This window comes from Besnoitia besnoiti (genome assembly GCF_002563875.1).
Source record: "Besnoitia besnoiti strain Bb-Ger1 chromosome Unknown contig00007, whole genome shotgun sequence".
Lineage (NCBI taxonomy): Eukaryota > Apicomplexa > Conoidasida > Eucoccidiorida > Sarcocystidae > Besnoitia > Besnoitia besnoiti.
The window spans coordinates 1,049,326-1,067,032 of NW_021703915.1; the positions used below are offsets into that span (position 1 = coordinate 1,049,326).

Below are 17,707 nucleotides of genomic sequence, written 5' to 3' on the forward strand. Positions count from 1 at the left end.
ACGTGCGGACTAGTCGTCGTAGACTCGCCTTCCCTGTACGACCGAGGGTGGCGAGAATAGCCCGCTGCGCGTCCAGAGCCACCAGTCTTTCGTCGGCCGAACCCCTCTGTGCGGTGGTCTCCGCTGCAAGAACTGGTGCAGTCGTAGTATTGTTAGAACTGTGAGTGATGAGCTCAGGCTGCGGAAGAGGGGAGCAAGTAACCACCTCGGCCTTGCTCCTTGAGGAATGTCTGCTGTTTCGATAGACCGCTTCCACAGCGGCAAGCTCACTGAAAAGGATCCACGCCCCTTCCCCGGCGCGCTGCCCGGACAATGGGTACGACCCGGACCGCCATATAAAGAAAAAACGTCCTCCGTCTGGCAGCTGCGGTTAGACAAAGCCAGGCCAACACGATCATAATTCGGACACTCGGCACCACGTGGGTGCAGACCGTGGCACCCAATGTGCCTGTGCTGGTCGTGAATGTCGTGAAGTCGTGTCAATGCAACACGGTCCGTCGCGACACCCCATCAGCACGAGGCCTGTTCCACAATCGTGGGCCCGGAAACAGCCTGTAGTCTCTTGGGAGCCTGAATGGCAGCCGCGAGCGAGTTCACCAGTCCAACAGCAGCTGGAAGCTTCCATGGAAGGTTTTCCGCCTTGCGCACACGAAGGCAACTGTCGACCCCGTCTTCATACGTAGGGCGCGCGATATTTACGACTTTTATGATTGGATCAATACGACATCGATGATCATCTGGTTTCGTCAACACATGCAGAGGTCAAGAGCATTCATAATTGATATTACATGGCAGTAATACTCCAGTCATCATTCCTGTGTACGGCAGAGACGCAGGCATCAACCATCACCGAGTATACGTTTCCCACGGGGCAGCCGGTTGAGGACGGGGCGTAGAGGAAACCGACAGCATACTGTAATCGCTCTCCAAAGAGCCCCGTGCAGATTTCGTGCTTTCTTTGTGCCGAATTGGGAGAGTCAATTCTACCCCGAGGGAGCGGCAACGAGACGCCAGCTATGTCAATGGGATACTGTGGGGCGGCGGAGACTGTCGGACCGAGCAACAGTCCAGCCATGGTCCACTGATGGCTGTGAGTGAGACCAGTGGCGCCTGGTTTCATGGGCTTGACATGACGCGCACCTGCAGCCAGCGGCACTGATACGCCACGCGCATTCTCCAGACGCTCTATTTTACAACCGCATCAGCTGAGACCCTACAGGGCCGGCTATGCAGTATCCCTGTTTGAGGTGGCGCCTGTGACACATGGCATCGCACCCCATGCGCTCGCCGACTTACTGGGTAAGCTGCAAAGACAGACACTGACGTCCTCCGAGTTACGAAAGCTGGCCGCCCGGGCAAGCTGGGAGTAATATACGTATAGCAAGTAGGTTTTTGACAGAGAAGACAGCCCCATGCCGCAAAAGGTTGGTATCAACTGTTGGTCCGGAGGCCTCTTCTTTCAAAGAAAGCGCAGGAGAAAAGGTCCGTCATTTTCTTCCGATTCCAAAGTTGACATGAAGATCGGCTTTACAGCATACATTATTTTGACAAGCGGTCTTGGCAGCCTCTACTAACACCGCAACTGGCCGCTGCAACCCTCTCTCCCTGCTGATGTGCCAGACGGTGACTTCGAAGGTGCCGAAGCCGACAGCAACCGGGAGATGTCTTCAATGGGCAGAAACTTCCACTGGCACTGTCAAGGAAACGCTCCAAGAAAACTTCGTTCGCCGCCAGGCTGCAACAGGAGCGATTCGTGCATCCCTCGCTGGGGTGCACACCGTGATTTTACGGACCGGACTTCCAGACGCAGCGCTCTGAAAAATCTTCCTTGCTCCCTTGTCTCCCAGCGTGAAACTTACACCACTTCGCGCTCGAAACGGAGTTAACCTGGGTGTGGTGTACCAGCGATATTAGCAGGCGTCGTTTTGGGTTCGTGCCAGAGACCTGCAGTAGCTTGTGCTTAACCACGACCGTGTAAATTCCCGCCGAAGCCAAGCGCAACCGCTCTCTGGGCCGTCGAAGAGTACAAGCGTACCACTGGAATAGGTGTTCTAGAGGAACTGAGCTGTGGATCGCCACCAGCACGTCACGACTTCTCTCCTGGTCGCCGTACTGGCTGGCGGGAGCGCGGCCCAAAACTCGCTAAAGCGAGGGTCTACGATGCGTGTTTACGACAGCCGGCATCATCCGTTCTGCCTACCTCTATCAACGTGGACGGAGCATAAAGTCTTTTTTGTGTCTGTGAAGGTAGCCTCTGCCAGAGAAGTAGCGCTTTGATGGAAAAGAAGGTAGCTGTTCAGATGGTCGGCATGTGAGAAGCTCGCTTTCGGCGCGGTCGCATGCGGACAACTTGCCCGTTTGCGGGTCGTTCGAGCTCCGGAGTAAGAACCAGTAGCCTAAATTACTGCCGCGCTAACGTGATAATAGCTTCTGGACGCTCTGAGTTGTGGGCCTCGCCCTGGGATTGCCTGGATAATTCTCTGCCTATCTACACGCCCACCACCGTGTCCGTGCCTCCGCGGTCTTGTACGCTGTCAGACCTAACAAACGCCTGTCTCGCTTTTCGGTGTCAACTGCTGTGGTGACATCATCGAACATCGCCCGACAGTGCCTTGTTTCTGGTGCATGGCTGGACACGGGTAACTGTTTTCTCCATTTCTGGCTGGTAACTTTCGGCTGTCTAGGCCTGAGGCGGAGAACCTGGTCCGATACACCGAGCTCCTCACCCAGCTTCCGGCGGCGGAAGGGAAACGAACTGCTGGCAGCCCACGCTGACGTTCGTTTCGTGTAGGATCTGCCGCGCTTACGCCAGCCGGAGATATGCATCCAGCCCACGCTGAGAGACGCTGCGGGGTCGCATGCTGCGGCTCCTTTTGTGTAGGTTCTACATCAGGATACTGAGACCGAAAGTGCTGCGTTTCGTCTCGCTCGGTGCTTCAGACAGTGGGAGGGCGCTGGGGCCTTTTAATCTTAAAAGCCCTCGACTGTGTATCGCTCTTCTGCTGCAGACTCACAATTGTGTCGGTTGCAAGCTTTATAGGGCTACCCGCAATTGACACACAGTTCCCCGAGCTCTTTGACATGACTGTTTTTTGTCCTCCGGTAGCCACACTTTGCTGTGCATCTCCAGTCTATCTTCGTTTTCATAGGGAACGAGCCTGCCCCTGCAGCATCGCACGTCTTCTTCTCGCCTGTGCTCGTGGCTCTTGCCTCCTCAGTCGCCCACCGTTTGAGAGTGTCTGGAGGGAGGTGTGATTCGCCTCCCATGCTCTCTCAGCCTCGACGAGCGTGACTCGCCCTTCCGGCCTCCGACCGCCGAACTCGTCATCAGATTCCGGCGGGCGCGCCTCTGTCTGAGCAGTATGGCGCGGGCGGCGGGAGCACCTTCGCCGACTTCGCCGTCCTCTCTGTGCGGGCAGGGCGACGGCCCGTCTTCTTCCTCGCTCGCAGGCGAGCATTGCACAGACCTTGCGTCTGGGACAGGCAAGCAGAGCGCAGGGACCCGCGTTTTATCGAGCTCTTACGGCTCCGGCATCGGCTGCCTGGAGTACTCTGCGCACCGCCCGCCGCCGCCTTTGACGGAGGCCGAGCTGCGGTACTACACGGCTCTGCCGACCGTCTATCTCCAGCCGCCCATTTACTCGTGGACGCCGAACTCCAGCGGCACGTCGAGCTCGCGACCCTTCAGGCAACAGCGAGTGCTGTTCGATGAAGTTCACCGAAAAATTCTACATCAGCAAGTCGGCCGGCTTGGAGCATCGCTGCCTGGCGCCCTCGCGCGTCATCTCGACCCGCGTGCGAAACAGAGCTCCCCGGTGGACGCGGCGTCAGACCCCGGGGCTTTAGAGGCGTTCAGCGAGCAGCATGTCTTCCAACGGCCTCCGCTTGCGTCTCGGTCCGCGGCGCCCTGGGCCGCACGCAGCCCGCGATGCCCGGGAAGTAACACTTGCTCTTTCCTGCTCTGCGTGGATACGCCAGAGAAACAGGGCGACAGCGGGCGAACCGTGGACGTATCTTCCCGCGATCCGGTGGAGGACAGCGCCGACGGAAGAGGCCTCGTCATTCCTTTCGAGAAGTCGCTCGCGTCCATTCTCCGCTTCTCACCGTGTGGGCGTTATCTTCTGTACGTGGCCGCCCCTTTCTGCCCCGCCCTCGCCGCTGCGGCGGGCGGCGGCAACGGCCAGTCGCCGGCGCCGGCTTCGCCAGGAGGCGTGGGGGGCCGGGGTCCTGAGGCAGGCGGCGTCGGGGCTGCAGGCGCGGAGACACGGACGGGAGACGCAGCAGGAGCCGACCGTGAACTCGTGGAAATTGGAATCGTTGACGTTGAGAGAGCCCGCGACGGCGCCGTCGTGCTTCTTCCTGTCGAAGGCACTCTCGGCGGCGCAGAACCGGGGCAGCAGAGTGCAGAGGCGGGGGAGGCAATTCTTCAGGCTTTCTGGCTCCCCTCGCTTGTCCCTGCGGAGTCGGAAGCGAATATTTGTGTCATCACCAAACAAGCAGTCGAGATTTTCACGGTAAGGGGAGCAGCACACGCAGCAGAAAGCGAGAAGTGCAAGGGACGCAGATGTCCACTTAAGCAATCGGTGGCAGATATATATATATATATATAAGTATGATACATGGGAATCACGCGAAGTCGATGACGGCTCTGGGCAGCGGTGAGGGCAGCGAGATAATCACCTAGGGGAAACAATCAAAACGTGAAGGTCTCAGAGGTGGCGAGGGGCATGAGAAAAAGAGGCACAGACAAGAAGGCTCCTGTGTGTGCCCTGTGCGTTTCCGCGTCGTATGTGGACTCCCACTCCCGTTCTTCGCCGCTGCATCCCTTGGTCTGTCGTGTGTGGCTCCTCAGTTCGTCTTCAACCCCCCGTCCGTTCGGCGGAATCGTCGGCTGCCACAGCCTTGCAGCCTCGCTTGGGCAGTGCTGTGCCCCTTTCCTTCTTCCGGCTCCTCTTCGGCTCCGACCGCGCCCTCGTCGGCCGTGTCTCCGGCGGCCGCCGCACGGGCCAAAGCTGGCTGGGCTCGAGCTGTGGCCCCGCGCGCCCGGCGCCCGGCGGTCGCAGGCGCGTTCGTCTTGGCCGTCGCAGCGCGGACGCTTCAGCCTTTCCTGCTCAAGTGGAACGAAGACGGCCGACCGGGAGTGGTAAGTCGAATCTCTGCTCTAGCAGGCAGAGCCACAAACAGTAGCGAGCACTACACCAAAGCAGGCGCTGCTCGCGCGCTCGAGCGGAAGACGTGCCGCGGGGGGGAGTGGGGAGGCGCGCTGAGACAGTCGGCGGAGTCTCTGCGTGGCTGCGGTGCGGCTGCGCCACGTGGTGTTGTGAAGCGTGCTCACGGCTGTGTGTGCGTGTTTTCTCCTCGCTGTGGCCGTCTGTGTGCGCAGACCCTCGCTAAGCTCCCCAAGATCGAGCTGAACCTGCCACAGTGGCAGTCGCTTCAGCAGCAGGAGGTGCATTTCCTCCTCGTCTATGGCGTCGTGTATTGCATCCACGTCGACCAAGCCGCCGGGCGCATTTCCATGCGGACGCTGACTGGCCCTCTGCAGCCCGACGTCGTCTTGGATTGCCTCCAACCAGGTAGTACGCAGGGACGCTCTAGCGAACCAGAGGAAGCGTTGCTCGACTGCAGCAGAATTATGCATGCAACCAAGCACTCGCCTTCGCCTACACAAACCGACGCCTGCCAAATACCTATAAATATATGTATAAATGTGTGTCTATGTGGCGCTTTTGCTCTTTTGCCTTATATCTCCACACCACTCCGTCTACGTTGTCTTCGTGCTCCGCCGGTTTCTCCGGCGTGTTGTCTTCGCCCCGCCCCCCCTTCCCGACCCCGCCCGCCGTAGCGTTTTGAGTCCCGGTGGGCTTGCCTTGTGCGCGTCTTTTTGCACGTTTGCGCGAGAGCTTCGATGTCGCCTTGGGTCGCCACCTGCGGCGGAGGCTCCTGTGGCGCCTGGCGTTGCTCTGGGCGACTTGACGCTCCGCGTTTCACCTCTGTCGGTGCGGTTGCAGGCCCGATGGAGGTGTCGGTGGTGGACGATCTAATCCTGGTGCATCACCAGCGCCTGCGCTCGACGCTGATTTACGATATCTTCGATTACCCCTCGCTGCCCACGGTGCCGTTCTCCGTCTCGCTGGCCTCTGCACTCGCCGCGGGCGGCGGCGCCAAGAGCGTCCGCGCGGTCGCGCCGCTCGTGCGCCATGGCGTTGTCGGCATCGGGCCTTCGCTCTCCTTCGAAGAGGCTGAGGCGGAGGGAGGGGGCGACGACGAGCCTGGCGAGGGCGCGGGCAGGAGGCCGAGGCCTGCGAAGCAAGACACGACGCAGCTACTCGACGAAGTCGAGTTGCAGACTGTGGACTTTGGTAAGCCTCGCCTGCGCAGGGCAGGGACGACCGACCCCCGGCAGAGCGAGAGGCGCTGCCGTCCACCGCCGCGCACGGTGCGACCTTCAACGTCTCGTTCGCACTCAGCATGCCTCGCCTGATGTCCGCCCTGATGACGGAAGTGCCATGTCTGTCTCTGCTGTCGATTCTTCAGAGACCGCGCGCTTCGTGGGCGGCGAATTTATCATGGACGAGGAAGGAGGTCGCATGTATCTCTTGGCGCTGAACCCGGATGTCCTGATGCATCGTCTCCTTCTCGAGCGGCAGTCTCTGGTAAGCTCATACTCCGCAGTCTGCTCGACTTTCTGCTGGCGCATGTTTCCACGCTTACCGCGCTTTTCCGTCCCCCCTCGCCACTTCTCCTTTTTCTACGCTGGCTCCATCTCCATCTCTCCCCGTCTCCACTGCCCCCTTTGTTCGCTCCGTCGTGGCTGTTCGCAATTAGGGCTCCAGCGCGAATGGAGGCCCGATCCGCTGTCGACGTTTTCTTACCGCGGGTTGGCCTGTCGCCTGGTGCCTTCTGCTCTGCGCGTATGTACCGACGGACGTAGAAGCCACGCTGCGTTCCGATCTTCTGTCTGCACCTGCGCATGGGGTGGGCGAACGCGGAGCCGTCTATGGCACGGTCTCAACTGTTTCAAGATTCGACAAATTGGAGCCCTAGAAGAAACATTCCACAGAAATGGCGTTTCTCCTTTGTGCTTCCTTCAGTCGTTCGCTCTCCAAGTGATGCAGCAGCGCAGCGGCTGCCGGCGCCAGGTGCTTCGCCTTCTCCAGCACGCGCTGCGCCTCCGCACGCCGCTCTCGGACTTGTCGCCAGTGCTCCTACTCGTTAACCAGAGATACCGGGCTGCGGTGGAGTCCGTCCCTGACGAGTTCCTGCGGCTCTCGGAGGCACCGGCTGCCGAAAAGAAGCGCGCGGGCGAGAGCTCGCCGGCGGCAGACAGCAACCGCGCCGCTGGCGGAGACAGTCCCCGGGCCCGAGCGCGCGTGGGCGGAAGGGGCGAAGGCGGCGAGAGGGACGAGAATGCTGCGGGAGGGTCCACGCCGCAGAGACTGGACAGCAAGAAACGGCCGCCGAAGAACGTCGAGGAGAAAGGAAAGACGCGCGTCGCCCTCGAACGGCTCGTCGCGTGGGTGGGAGATGCCACAATCGTGACTGAGCGAGACGTCGTCCTCTCTGTATTGTATCCCTACGTCGTCGAGGTGAGAGCAGGCCCCGCGAAAGGAATGTGGTGAAGCAGAGGGCGGCGGGGGAAGGGCATTCGTTGGGGCGTCGTCGGGAAGCAATCACGACGCCAGCGGGGGAGGGCGCAAGGTATAAGGGAGCCCGCCCGGTTCAGGGAGGGGCGATGCGCAGAGTGTTTAGGGTTCAGTGTGAGCGCGATGTGTCTGTGACGAGGGCGCGTTATGGGATTGTGTCTAGGGCGTCTGGAGACTGTTTGGAGACTGTATCGTCTTCATTTCCTCCGGAATGTTTCTCTCGTTTTCTTCGCGTTCTCAGGCGCTTGATCTTCCTCCGGGTCAGCTGCTGCTCGAGGCTGCCTTCGACTTGCCGGCAGGGGTCGCCGCGTCTCTCTCGTCCTCTCTCTGTCGCCAGATGTCTTCTCACTCGCTGCTTTCGTCCGCATCTGCCTCCTTTTCCACTTGTGCGCCTTGCGGCTGCCCCGGTCGTTTTTGTGGGGCCGTGACGCGGAGCCCGGCGAACGCCAAGCGTTTGGGCTGGCGCCCTGCCGGCAGCTCTTGGGACTCAGAAGGGCCCGCGTCGCCCTCGCGACCGACCGCAGCTGGAGGCCAGGGGGGGACAGAAGGGACAGGCGACGACGCCGGGGCCTTCTTCGAGGACGCCGGCCTGGATGACGCCTCGAGCGAAATCCCATACGTCCTCAGAACCGCGCTAGAGTACATGCGCTCGCTTCTGAGTCAGCAAGTTCTTCCGCATCGGGTCCTGCAGACCTTTATCTTCGATGCATGCGTTTTTTTCAAAAGAGGTACGCGAGGCGAAGCAGAGAGAAACGGTGCCCGAATTCTGAAACTTGAGCTCTGTTGAGGACAGAGTTTCTTTTTGTCTGTCGCTAACGGGGGAGGGGGGGAAAGGGGGACGACAATCACATGCGCAGAAACAGACAGGAAGCCGCACGCGCGGAGTCAGAAGACCGGGGATCAGACCGAGGGGCGCGCCGTTGCTGCAGGGCTTTCTGCGGGCCGTCGCCGCCGACGTTCAGCCCTAGACAGAGTCTTGAAACGCGCCATCGCCACAGACGCATCGCTTTCACATTAAACTCCAAACACTATGATGCCTGACGAGCTATGGGTCCATCTGGCTCGCTCGGAGCGGGTTTGAAAGGTTTTACTCGTTTTTTATGGAGCAGCGAGTTGACTGCCAAATCGCAGAGGGGAGTCAGAAGCCCCATCAGGTCGCCGGTGTGCAGTTTTTGGCGTCGCGCTCATCGTGAAGAACTCCAGAGGGCTTTCGGATGCATTCATGAGATGCCGAGCGCTCGCGCCATCCCACGCGTGCTTCTCTGTCATTGCTCGTCTTTTATCTGTGTCAATAATCGTTTTTCTTGGTTTCTCAGGTGTGCGGTCGCCCGGATGTCTCTGCGTGTCTACGTCACTTGGCGAGTTGGCGCGTGTGTGAAGTTTCTGCTTTCGCGTATGCCCTCCGGGTCCTGTTGCTTTGTTGCGTTTTCAGGCGATATTCTCAGGCAGCTGCTGCAGTACCACATCCTTCTGGACTCCCCCGACATCATCAAGCGTCTCTTCATCGTTTGGTCCCTACTGCGCGCGCGACGCCGGCGTTGTCTGGCTAGCGCTCGAGACGAACGTTGGATACGTCAGGCCTGCCTCGACATGGCTCTCCGCCAGCGAGACTGGCCCAAGCTCGTTGAGATTCTCATTCAGCTGAAGCAGGTAAGTCTTGCATCGATGTTTCGCTCTCACTGCTACTCGCACGTGGCTTCGCGTTTCGATCTGACCCTCGGTCTTCTGACTCCGCGTGTGCGGCTTCCTGTCTGTTTCTACGCGTGTGGTAGCCTCTCCGCCCGTGCTTCGCCCCTCTTTCTGCACCTCTGCGACTGCGTATTGCCTTGGCTCGGCGCGAGTTCCTCCTGCGTCACCGCCGCCCAGCGCTGGCGCGTCTCTCCGCTGTCTGTTTTGCTTCTGTGCAGTACACGCGCGTCGTGCCGCTGCTGCGGCGCTACGCGGTTAGCTCCTATCCCCTGCGGGGTCTTCTGCGGGCCGTCGCCGCCGATGTTCAGGCGCAGGAGCTGCAGCCGGGGCTTCTTCAGCACGTGCTCGCGTGCGTTCGCGCGTGGGTGAGCGACGCCTCGCTCTCGGCGTCGGTCGCGCTCCCGAACCTCGCGGACTGCAACTTGTGGCTGCCACATATTCTGGCCATGGGCGACGCGCCGAAGCAACTCCCGGCAGCACTTCTTCAGGACTGTCTCGCCAGGCCCCCGGCCTCGCCTTCGGAGGAGGAGAGCGAAGTCTCTGGACTCGACGCGGCGGGAGACGGCAGCGACGACGGCAAGCGCGGCGGAAGCCGTGCCGCGAACGCCGACACCGACGAAGAGGCCGCGGAGAGACGCGCCCAGAGCGAGGGAGGACGCGGGCCGGAGGAGGCGACCATCGCAGGCGACGGAGAGCCGCCGCTGAACGGCGACGGAAGCGCGAACGTGGCTGGGAGACGCGTAGACGGTCAGGCGCGCTGGAAGCGAGGCGACGACAACAGCAGGGAGGACGACGAGGCCTCTCACGTTGCAGAGTGGGAGGAGGTTGGAGAAGTTAGTGCCATCGCGGAGGCGAGTGACAGCGACGCTGAGCCAGACGCCCGCGCGCTGTTCAGCTTCGAAGCACACCAGCACCTCGTTGTCACAGCTCTCGGCGCGAGTGACTTGGATCACACGGACCGAGCCACATGAGGCGGATCTGCTTCCGCGGACGAGTTGCGAAGGATGCTGCACGCTTTTGTTCCTAAGCATCTGCCCTCTGGTTACAAAGAATGCGAAACACGCGCATGTGCGTGTTGCACATGCGCCCACATCAACGCGACAATGTGCGTGGCTGCAAGCGCGTCAGGGGGGGTGGGGGGGGGCCGACTGAGGGGATTGGTTGACTAATTCACACGAGGAAGGCAGAGCCCAGAGGGTATATTGGGTGCGTGTGTGTGTGTTCCTGCGTCTCGGCAAACCGCAGTGAAGTGTTTTGTCGCCTTCGAGGGTACGGCTGAAGGCTCCAACAGGGACCAAGATAGGGTTGCCGGAAACTGTGATTTATCAGGCAGGCGACAGACGTGAGGCGCGCGCTAGGCGACGAGGGATTACAGTTTTGGCGACCACTTGCAAACACTCGCTGTGTCGTTTTTTTCGAACCTTCTTGAAAAGGGCCCTTGTAAATGTGAACCTCTAGTTCGCATTGCACCCGTGAGAGGTGCCCGTTGCTCGACGGCGTGCTCGCGGTTCTTTTTCGAGGGGCGGGAGCCCGAATCGAGAGGGACGAACGAAACACACGCATGCCGGAGACAGGATTCCGAGAAAAGCTTATTTTTCAGATAGCAGAGGCAACCGCGAAGCGGGCACAGCAGGAGAGCGAAATGACGTGAGGCGGAACTGAAACTACGTGTGTCCCGGAGGGCACGGGAAACGTATTAGCGACAGTGTCACTCTGCACAGAGAGGACTATTTCCTCCCGTGGTAGTGTATCATCAAGTGCATATGCCTCAGGTGTGCAAATATTCACATTCGCATGCGCGTATAGATATGCATCACAGTGATTCTGTGCCGTATGCCGGATGGCAAGACTTGGCTTCCTTGTAGCGTTGGCATCTCCATGGAGAGACAGCAGTTATTGACTGTGAAAGTATGCATCCTCGCTTCCTGCACTCATCAGCGTACTCTATCTATCTGGAGTGAGGTCCTGCTCCGCGGCACGGTAGCCGTCAAGCGTCTTGGAAGTCTTGCTCAACAAACATTAATATTTGTCCGGGTTTGCCATGTAGATACGTAAAGAACGGACTGTGGAGCTGAGCGACCACATATAAAGTTCACATCAAACTTGTTCACTCCAGAGAATGGTGGAAATGTTGCAGAGCTCTCGCTGCCATTCTTCCCTGCACCAGACGATCTTTGGCCTTTGCTCGTAAGCATATGACACTCATTTCCACGGGAGAGTGTAAGCGACCTCAACACGCAGTAGACGTGCGCGCATGCAGAATGCAGCAGAGCCTTCGGCATCTCCCTCGTGGCGGTAGCTCCCGTTAGTAGGTGAAGAGTGTTCGCTGGTCACGATGTTCCATAAAGAAACATTATGGTTTTCTGCAGCGGAAACATATGTCAAGCATGTGTCATTTCTTCTACGTGTGTCAGGTGCTGAATCGTTTTTATTTCGGCAACAGGTTACTAAAACCCCTGTGCCATTTGTTCGTCGGGCGGTGACTTCCTGGCACATGCGCGCACCGAGAAAATCTTCGCGGAAGGCGAGACGCGTACGCTGTCATACGGTCTTTGTTTGTGAGCGCTACCCTACAAGCTTTCGTGCTCGCGGCACCGTCATCGAGCTCCGTGATTCCGGATAGCGTCCACTGGCTGCCCTCCAACCTCCACCACGCGAACGCCGACTCGATCTGGGCTGATTCTACCAGCAAACGCCTTCGAACGCACCATGTGAGACATGCCAGGGTGACACAATCAGTCCAAGTTTGCCAGGTCGATTCGCAAGCCGAAAACGCGACCGAACATGTGATCTGCGTGCTCACAGGTTGAGTTGTGTTTGAAATACGACACGCCGCAGAAAAGAGATTCATGGTCTGCCAGTTGTGCCGTGGCTTAACGGTTTTTCTTCCTACTAGCACATCCGCCGAGGTGACTTGCTCATTTCTTCGGAAGACCACTACAGTTGCTGCCTTTTGCATGTGTCTTCGCCCTCATCCTTTCTTTCCTGTCGATGTGAGGAGATATAGAACAGTTTTTGTAGGACGTAATCACCGAAGTGTATTAGCCATATAGCCTTAGCCCCCGCATATGTTCCGATAGAATCCTGACAGAAAAGAGATTCTGCTGCGCCAAATGAGGCCAGGTGACAGGTTTTCTCGTAGGTAGAAGCCGAAGGCCAAGTAACTATGCCTTGCAGGTGCTTGTGCACAATACCGGTATTGCATTAAGTGTTCCGGTGGTCTCGATTGGTGCTTCAGGTTCAGGTCGAAAGCGGAAAACCGCCATGCCCCTTCGAATGCCGAAGCGAGTTTGCTGGCGTCCCCGCTCAGCTCCTCCGGGATCAGCGAGCTCTTGAGTTTAGAAGGCCAAGCCAGGAAACTCATTTGTGAGTGTGGGACACATGGTGACCTGTAGCGTAGTAAACATTCCCCTGGACTGCATACAGCTGCATCAACGTGCGTGGTTCCACCACTGTCGAGGAAACAGTTCATACGGTCCCTGGCATTGTTGGCGGTTAATCAGCCACAAACGTTCTCTCTATCGTGTCTGACAATAGGGAGATATAGGCGTCGGAAATATGAGAGCATACAACACAAATAGGCACATCTGAGTACGTCCAGCAGGTGAATGCCCTCACGCTACGAGACACGCTTTGCAGAACAGTTCTAGCTTCAAACATCTGCACGAATACATTTGGTGGACACGGAAGTTGTTGGTCACGTCACCAGCCACATGGATACTATTTTGGATTTCGCTCCTTTACTGTGTCCCCCTCCCGCATAGCTGACATCGGCGACACTCAGGATATGCTGTTCACATACGCCAGTCCTGCAACTCGCAATCCGAACTTCAGGCGAATGCGGAAGGTCCGGCGCTTGCTGGCAGGCTGCGCAGCGTATCGCATATTCCTTTCGAAGACCACTGGCCAAATTCGTGAGTCAATAACGGGCAAGTCACACCTTCTCCATGAACGCACACTCTTTTGTTCTTGTGTGCGCGAGCAAAGCTGTGCACGCAACACTGAGAGGTCGCCTCTCGTGGTTTCCAGCCGTGAAACCTGTCGGCATCCGCTGTCCCGGTCTGCATACACTGTTGCTCAGCCGCTGTACAAAGCGTTTGTAAGGCCAAGGTTTCTACCCGAAAGTACGCCATAGTCGGGGGGCGAGAGCTGTGTTAAGCTCGCACCGGACATCACAGCAGCAGAACTACCACCGGAATCCTCGCAGACTCGACTGCTGCAGTCAGGCCCGAAGTGCATACGCAAAGGAAAACGTTTTCAGAGCTTCCTATCACACAATTTACAAGCCAAGAGAATCCCGTGTGTGAAAGGGATAAAATCTTTGTCGGTGCCCCCCTGTATTCGGTTTTTGCAGACTCTATGTTAAACCCTCTGTGTTGTTCACCTGGTGGTTTGTAGCCCCGACGTTCTGCTGATATGTGCAGTCGTTTTACGCGCTCAGATCGTCATAAATGGAATCTGGCAGTACGCTGCAAGGAAACAGAAAGAATTTATAAACGCGAAAGAACGCAACCGCAGCATCGGCGCCCCTCACACAACCTCCCATGCTACATACGAGGGGTCGGCGTCCCACTGTACAGGAAAAAGTGATGTTGAGTGGAAACGATGCAAGCTCGAACGGAAGCTGCTTCGACGTCTCTTGAGACTTCATACGCTCGATCCCGCGCCTCCTCCCTCTTGGAGGAGAGTTGATATGCATAAGCACACTCGTAGAAGGCATCCGCCAACACACTCTGGGAACGGAGTCCATTTCCTTCTTCTGCACCTTACTGACCTGGCTATTACGGAATATTTGGTCAGTCGTCGCACTACAGGTTGAAAAAACTCTATAGTGAAATGGTCTTGAAATCAGGAACAGTAGTTTCTGCTTGGCGTGTATCCAGGGTCGACTCAGAAGTGGGTACTTTTTACCGAACTCTCGCAGGGCTTTCTCGTGATCCATTCAACGCTAATACACACAGATAATATCGTGGCAAATTATTCCCTGTATCCGTGCATCACTGCACGCATACACATTTCAACACAAATACATATCACGATGTGTGTATATAGGTGCTTTCGTGGTTGCGTTGGCTTTCTGACCCACCATCTTTTTTCCTGAACGGTGCCCGGGTTCGCGAGAGCGGGAAGTTAGACAGACGTTGTCATTCTTTCGTGTCCGCAAACGTGGACAGGCAACAATGAATGCTTCTCTTCCTGCAGTCTCCAGTGAAGACCGGCGTCCAGCCGCATACACTTCGCACACTACTTTGCATGTTTCCTCTGTGGAGGCGCCGCTGTTGCTCTTTCAGGATTCGCTCCGGCGCTGTGCGGCGAAGGCACTCGATCTCGTCACGCACGAATTCCACTTCCGTGGAATTCGTGCGTGTGGCAGTTCGTGTGAGGCGGGCTATCAAGAGCACACGAAGACACTGACGGCGAGCCAAAGGCACACTGCCGCAGGAGAGTGCGCCGAGAGACAAGTCAAATTCGACGAAGAACAAACGGAGGAACCGGACGATGATGATGCTTCTGAGACTCAGGTCGGGCAGGATGGCTTAAACTACACATATCCGAACGGCACGGGAGGCCTTTCAGAAGGTTTGAGCAGTCTGCTTGAGTAGTGTACGGGTCCCTTTGGCAGAGACCAGACTGTCACACAAGAAGATGGCGAAAGTAGGTTAAAAACGAAGAACCTGCAGGGATCATAAAAAGGATCCTAAGGAAGCACGATACAGCTCACGATATTGATATTGCTGTCCTGCTGATCGTATCTGGTGTTCTCTAGAAAAATGAGACAGTCGTTAGTACATGTATACAAACGACAAATGCAGAAGTTTACTGGAATCCATTCCTTCATCATTGGTTGTGTTTGCGTGTGCGTCGTCCGTCCAAACGTGGATGGACTCAAAGCGTGCAGAACCGACGGACGACCGGGGGATATCGCTTGTTGCACTGCACACAGACATCATTTGCGAGCTCCTCGACCACCTCACTCTGGCAGATTCTGTCTGTACTTTGTGGGCTGAGAGTTGTCTGGCGCTAAGCGAAAAGCTGGCGGGTCGAGAGACAAACTTCCGCTCGCAGGTAGGCCTCGAGCACCTCGAAATGCAACTGTAACCGCTCCGCTTGCATGAACGCCGTTATTCAAGTCGAGTCCTGCATCAGGAGGATGCAACGGTAGCTGGCCGCATGATGGGAGGCACCCGATTTGTAACGGCTTCAGAAATCACGAAACCGTCACACTCACTCGGCGGCCTCGCAGACAGCGTGGTTCGTTCTCGTCGTTGACAAAACGCACAAAGGAAACAGCCCTACCCGCACTTAGGCGCAGGACACATCACGTACGCGTTGACGAGCTCCTCAAGTTGCTGGCTAGCAATATGCTGGACGAGCCAGGTGCCCCGTGCCAGCTGGCAATTGTAATTTCGCGCAGTGCAGACGGGGCTCGTGAAGGGAAGTAGCAAGACGTGAGGTTGATAATCCAAACCCACTTCTCGAGACTGCGATCAACGACACAATAGATGCCCGATCGACGGAAAAAACCCCGCTACAAGTTCATGCTTGAAGAAATATACACGTGCGATGGTATCTTTTTGTCTTGCCAGATGCCGTTGTGAAATAACTCCCCTCTTCCATTCTCGCCTGGAAGGTGCTCCTGTTTGCTTTTGAGCCGTCTTCCGTGCTTTGTCCCCACACTCTCTGCAGCACGCTCTCCACGAGTCTCCGCCCGATCCAGGCTGCTATTGGTTTTCTGGAGACTTCGCCCGCTCTCGGCGACTTGAGCGGGAAAGAATACATGCCTTGCGATCCATACGAGAAAGAAACCTGTAGAGGTCTGGAGTAAGCGAGACCGCGTGCCTCACTTTCCTCTGTCTTCTGTGTGTTCGTTCCTCCCCTAGCCAAGCGCTCGCCCTGCTGCACTTGACTCGCCCTACAGAACTATGTTTTCGCTCTTGGCTTGTTTCCACTGTAGGCGGATACTCCAACACGCGAGCGCCTGCTGATTCGGCCGCAGCAGCATAGTTTAAACACGTGGTTTAGTGAATTATGTGTCTGCCAGTGGGACCAACCAGCCAATGTCAAATGCTGTGGAACGACGTGAAAGAGGGAGAAAGCTGGGAGAGGAGGGTGTGCTCGGGTCTTGATTGTGTTGCTATGGCAGGTGTGTGAAAGCAGTGCAACTTCCCATCTTCTGGGAGGGTAGATATGTGACGGCCCTTATTTGTAGGAGGCAAAGTTGGTTGATGTGGAGGGGGACGAGCGCATTATTACTCCAGTGACTGAGCGTCTTCTTCTTTTTTTCCATGCGCACGGCGCGGAGATGAGTCCCGCCGCTGTCAAAGGATCTTGTGGGTTTCAGCGTACCCGGGCTCTGCTCCAGTTCTTTTCTCCTGGTCACACAGCGGCTTGCTTCGTAGTTGTCCGTTCTCCAGTTGCCAGACTGACCCATCACACGTGTTCAAGCATGCTTGCGGCAGTCCTAGCAGATAAAAGATTCGCTTTGGCCGTTTCTGCGTAACCGGTGACACAAACACCGCGGCGGGAGCTCCGATTCTGCGGAATGCGAGAGCCGACGTGCCTTGTGCAGACTCGATCTGCAGCCCGCGGGCTTTCTGAGTGCTTAGTCTGAGTTTCAACCATATCGTTTCCTCTTAGCGTACACGGAGATGCGAACTCTATAGTAACTAATGCGCCGCGTGCGATCGTGCAGGTAAACGGACGGCCGTTCTAGAGGACCTCAACAGACCGAACTGCTGCGGAACTAAAGACTCCTCTACGCTCTCGCCGTAGGCTATTTACAGAGACGCCTACACGTAAAACTTCTTTTCCCTTAAACCCTCTAGATGCTCCGCGCACTCGGTTTCTCGCTAACGGTACCGTTTTCTGGGTGCAGAGGCACATCAGTACACGGCTCTCTACGCTGGCGAGTCGGTACAATTCAATACATTATACAAGGCAAAACCTGTCTGACCGATGTGTGGATCAGCGTTCTCGAGGTACGGTGAACTTCTTTTCCATTCTCGATTTTACATGAGGCCTGAAACGCAAGAGATTTCAAAAGCCTGCCACAAGAACCGGTGATTCTGAAGCTGAAAGAGCCGCAAGAGGCGGCGGGATCCTCGCGTTGCCGCCCACTCGTCCTCTGTTTTCGCCCTTTCCTCCGTTTCATCGCCTATGTGTTCCCCTAAATCAACTCATGCATGGCGCATATATATATATATATAAACCTATGTACCTACGTAGGTTCTGGGTGAGGGCTGCCTCACACTGTTGTACGATCTCTTCTGGCGTTGCTTCGCCCCCCTGGCGGAAACTCGCTTGTCGTCCTCTTCCTCGTGATTCATATCTGTTCTCCGGTGAAACTCGGCATCCTCACCGTAGACGCATCT

The 17,707-nt window shown here is 57.1% G+C and overlaps 2 protein-coding genes across 2 annotated transcripts; both read left to right on the plus strand.

Annotated features, from left to right (window-relative positions):
• Nucleotides 1-3,362: 3,362 nt before the first annotated feature.
• BESB_071750 (uncharacterized protein) lies at nt 3,363-10,306 on the plus strand (the record flags this gene model as incomplete). Its single annotated transcript, XM_029365548.1, has 9 exons — nt 3,363-4,514; nt 4,853-5,143; nt 5,384-5,576; nt 6,012-6,362; nt 6,538-6,656; nt 7,095-7,589; nt 7,888-8,374; nt 9,079-9,296; nt 9,554-10,306. 9 exons carry the CDS (start codon nt 3,363-3,365, stop codon nt 10,304-10,306), a joined length of 4,059 nt encoding a protein of 1,352 aa, XP_029218032.1.
• A 4,209-nt stretch (nt 10,307-14,515) lies between these two features.
• BESB_071760 (uncharacterized protein) lies at nt 14,516-14,938 on the plus strand (the record flags this gene model as incomplete). Its single annotated transcript, XM_029365549.1, has 1 exon — nt 14,516-14,938. One exon carries the CDS (start codon nt 14,516-14,518, stop codon nt 14,936-14,938), a length of 423 nt encoding a protein of 140 aa, XP_029218033.1.
• Between the last annotated feature and the right edge of the window lie 2,769 nt (nt 14,939-17,707).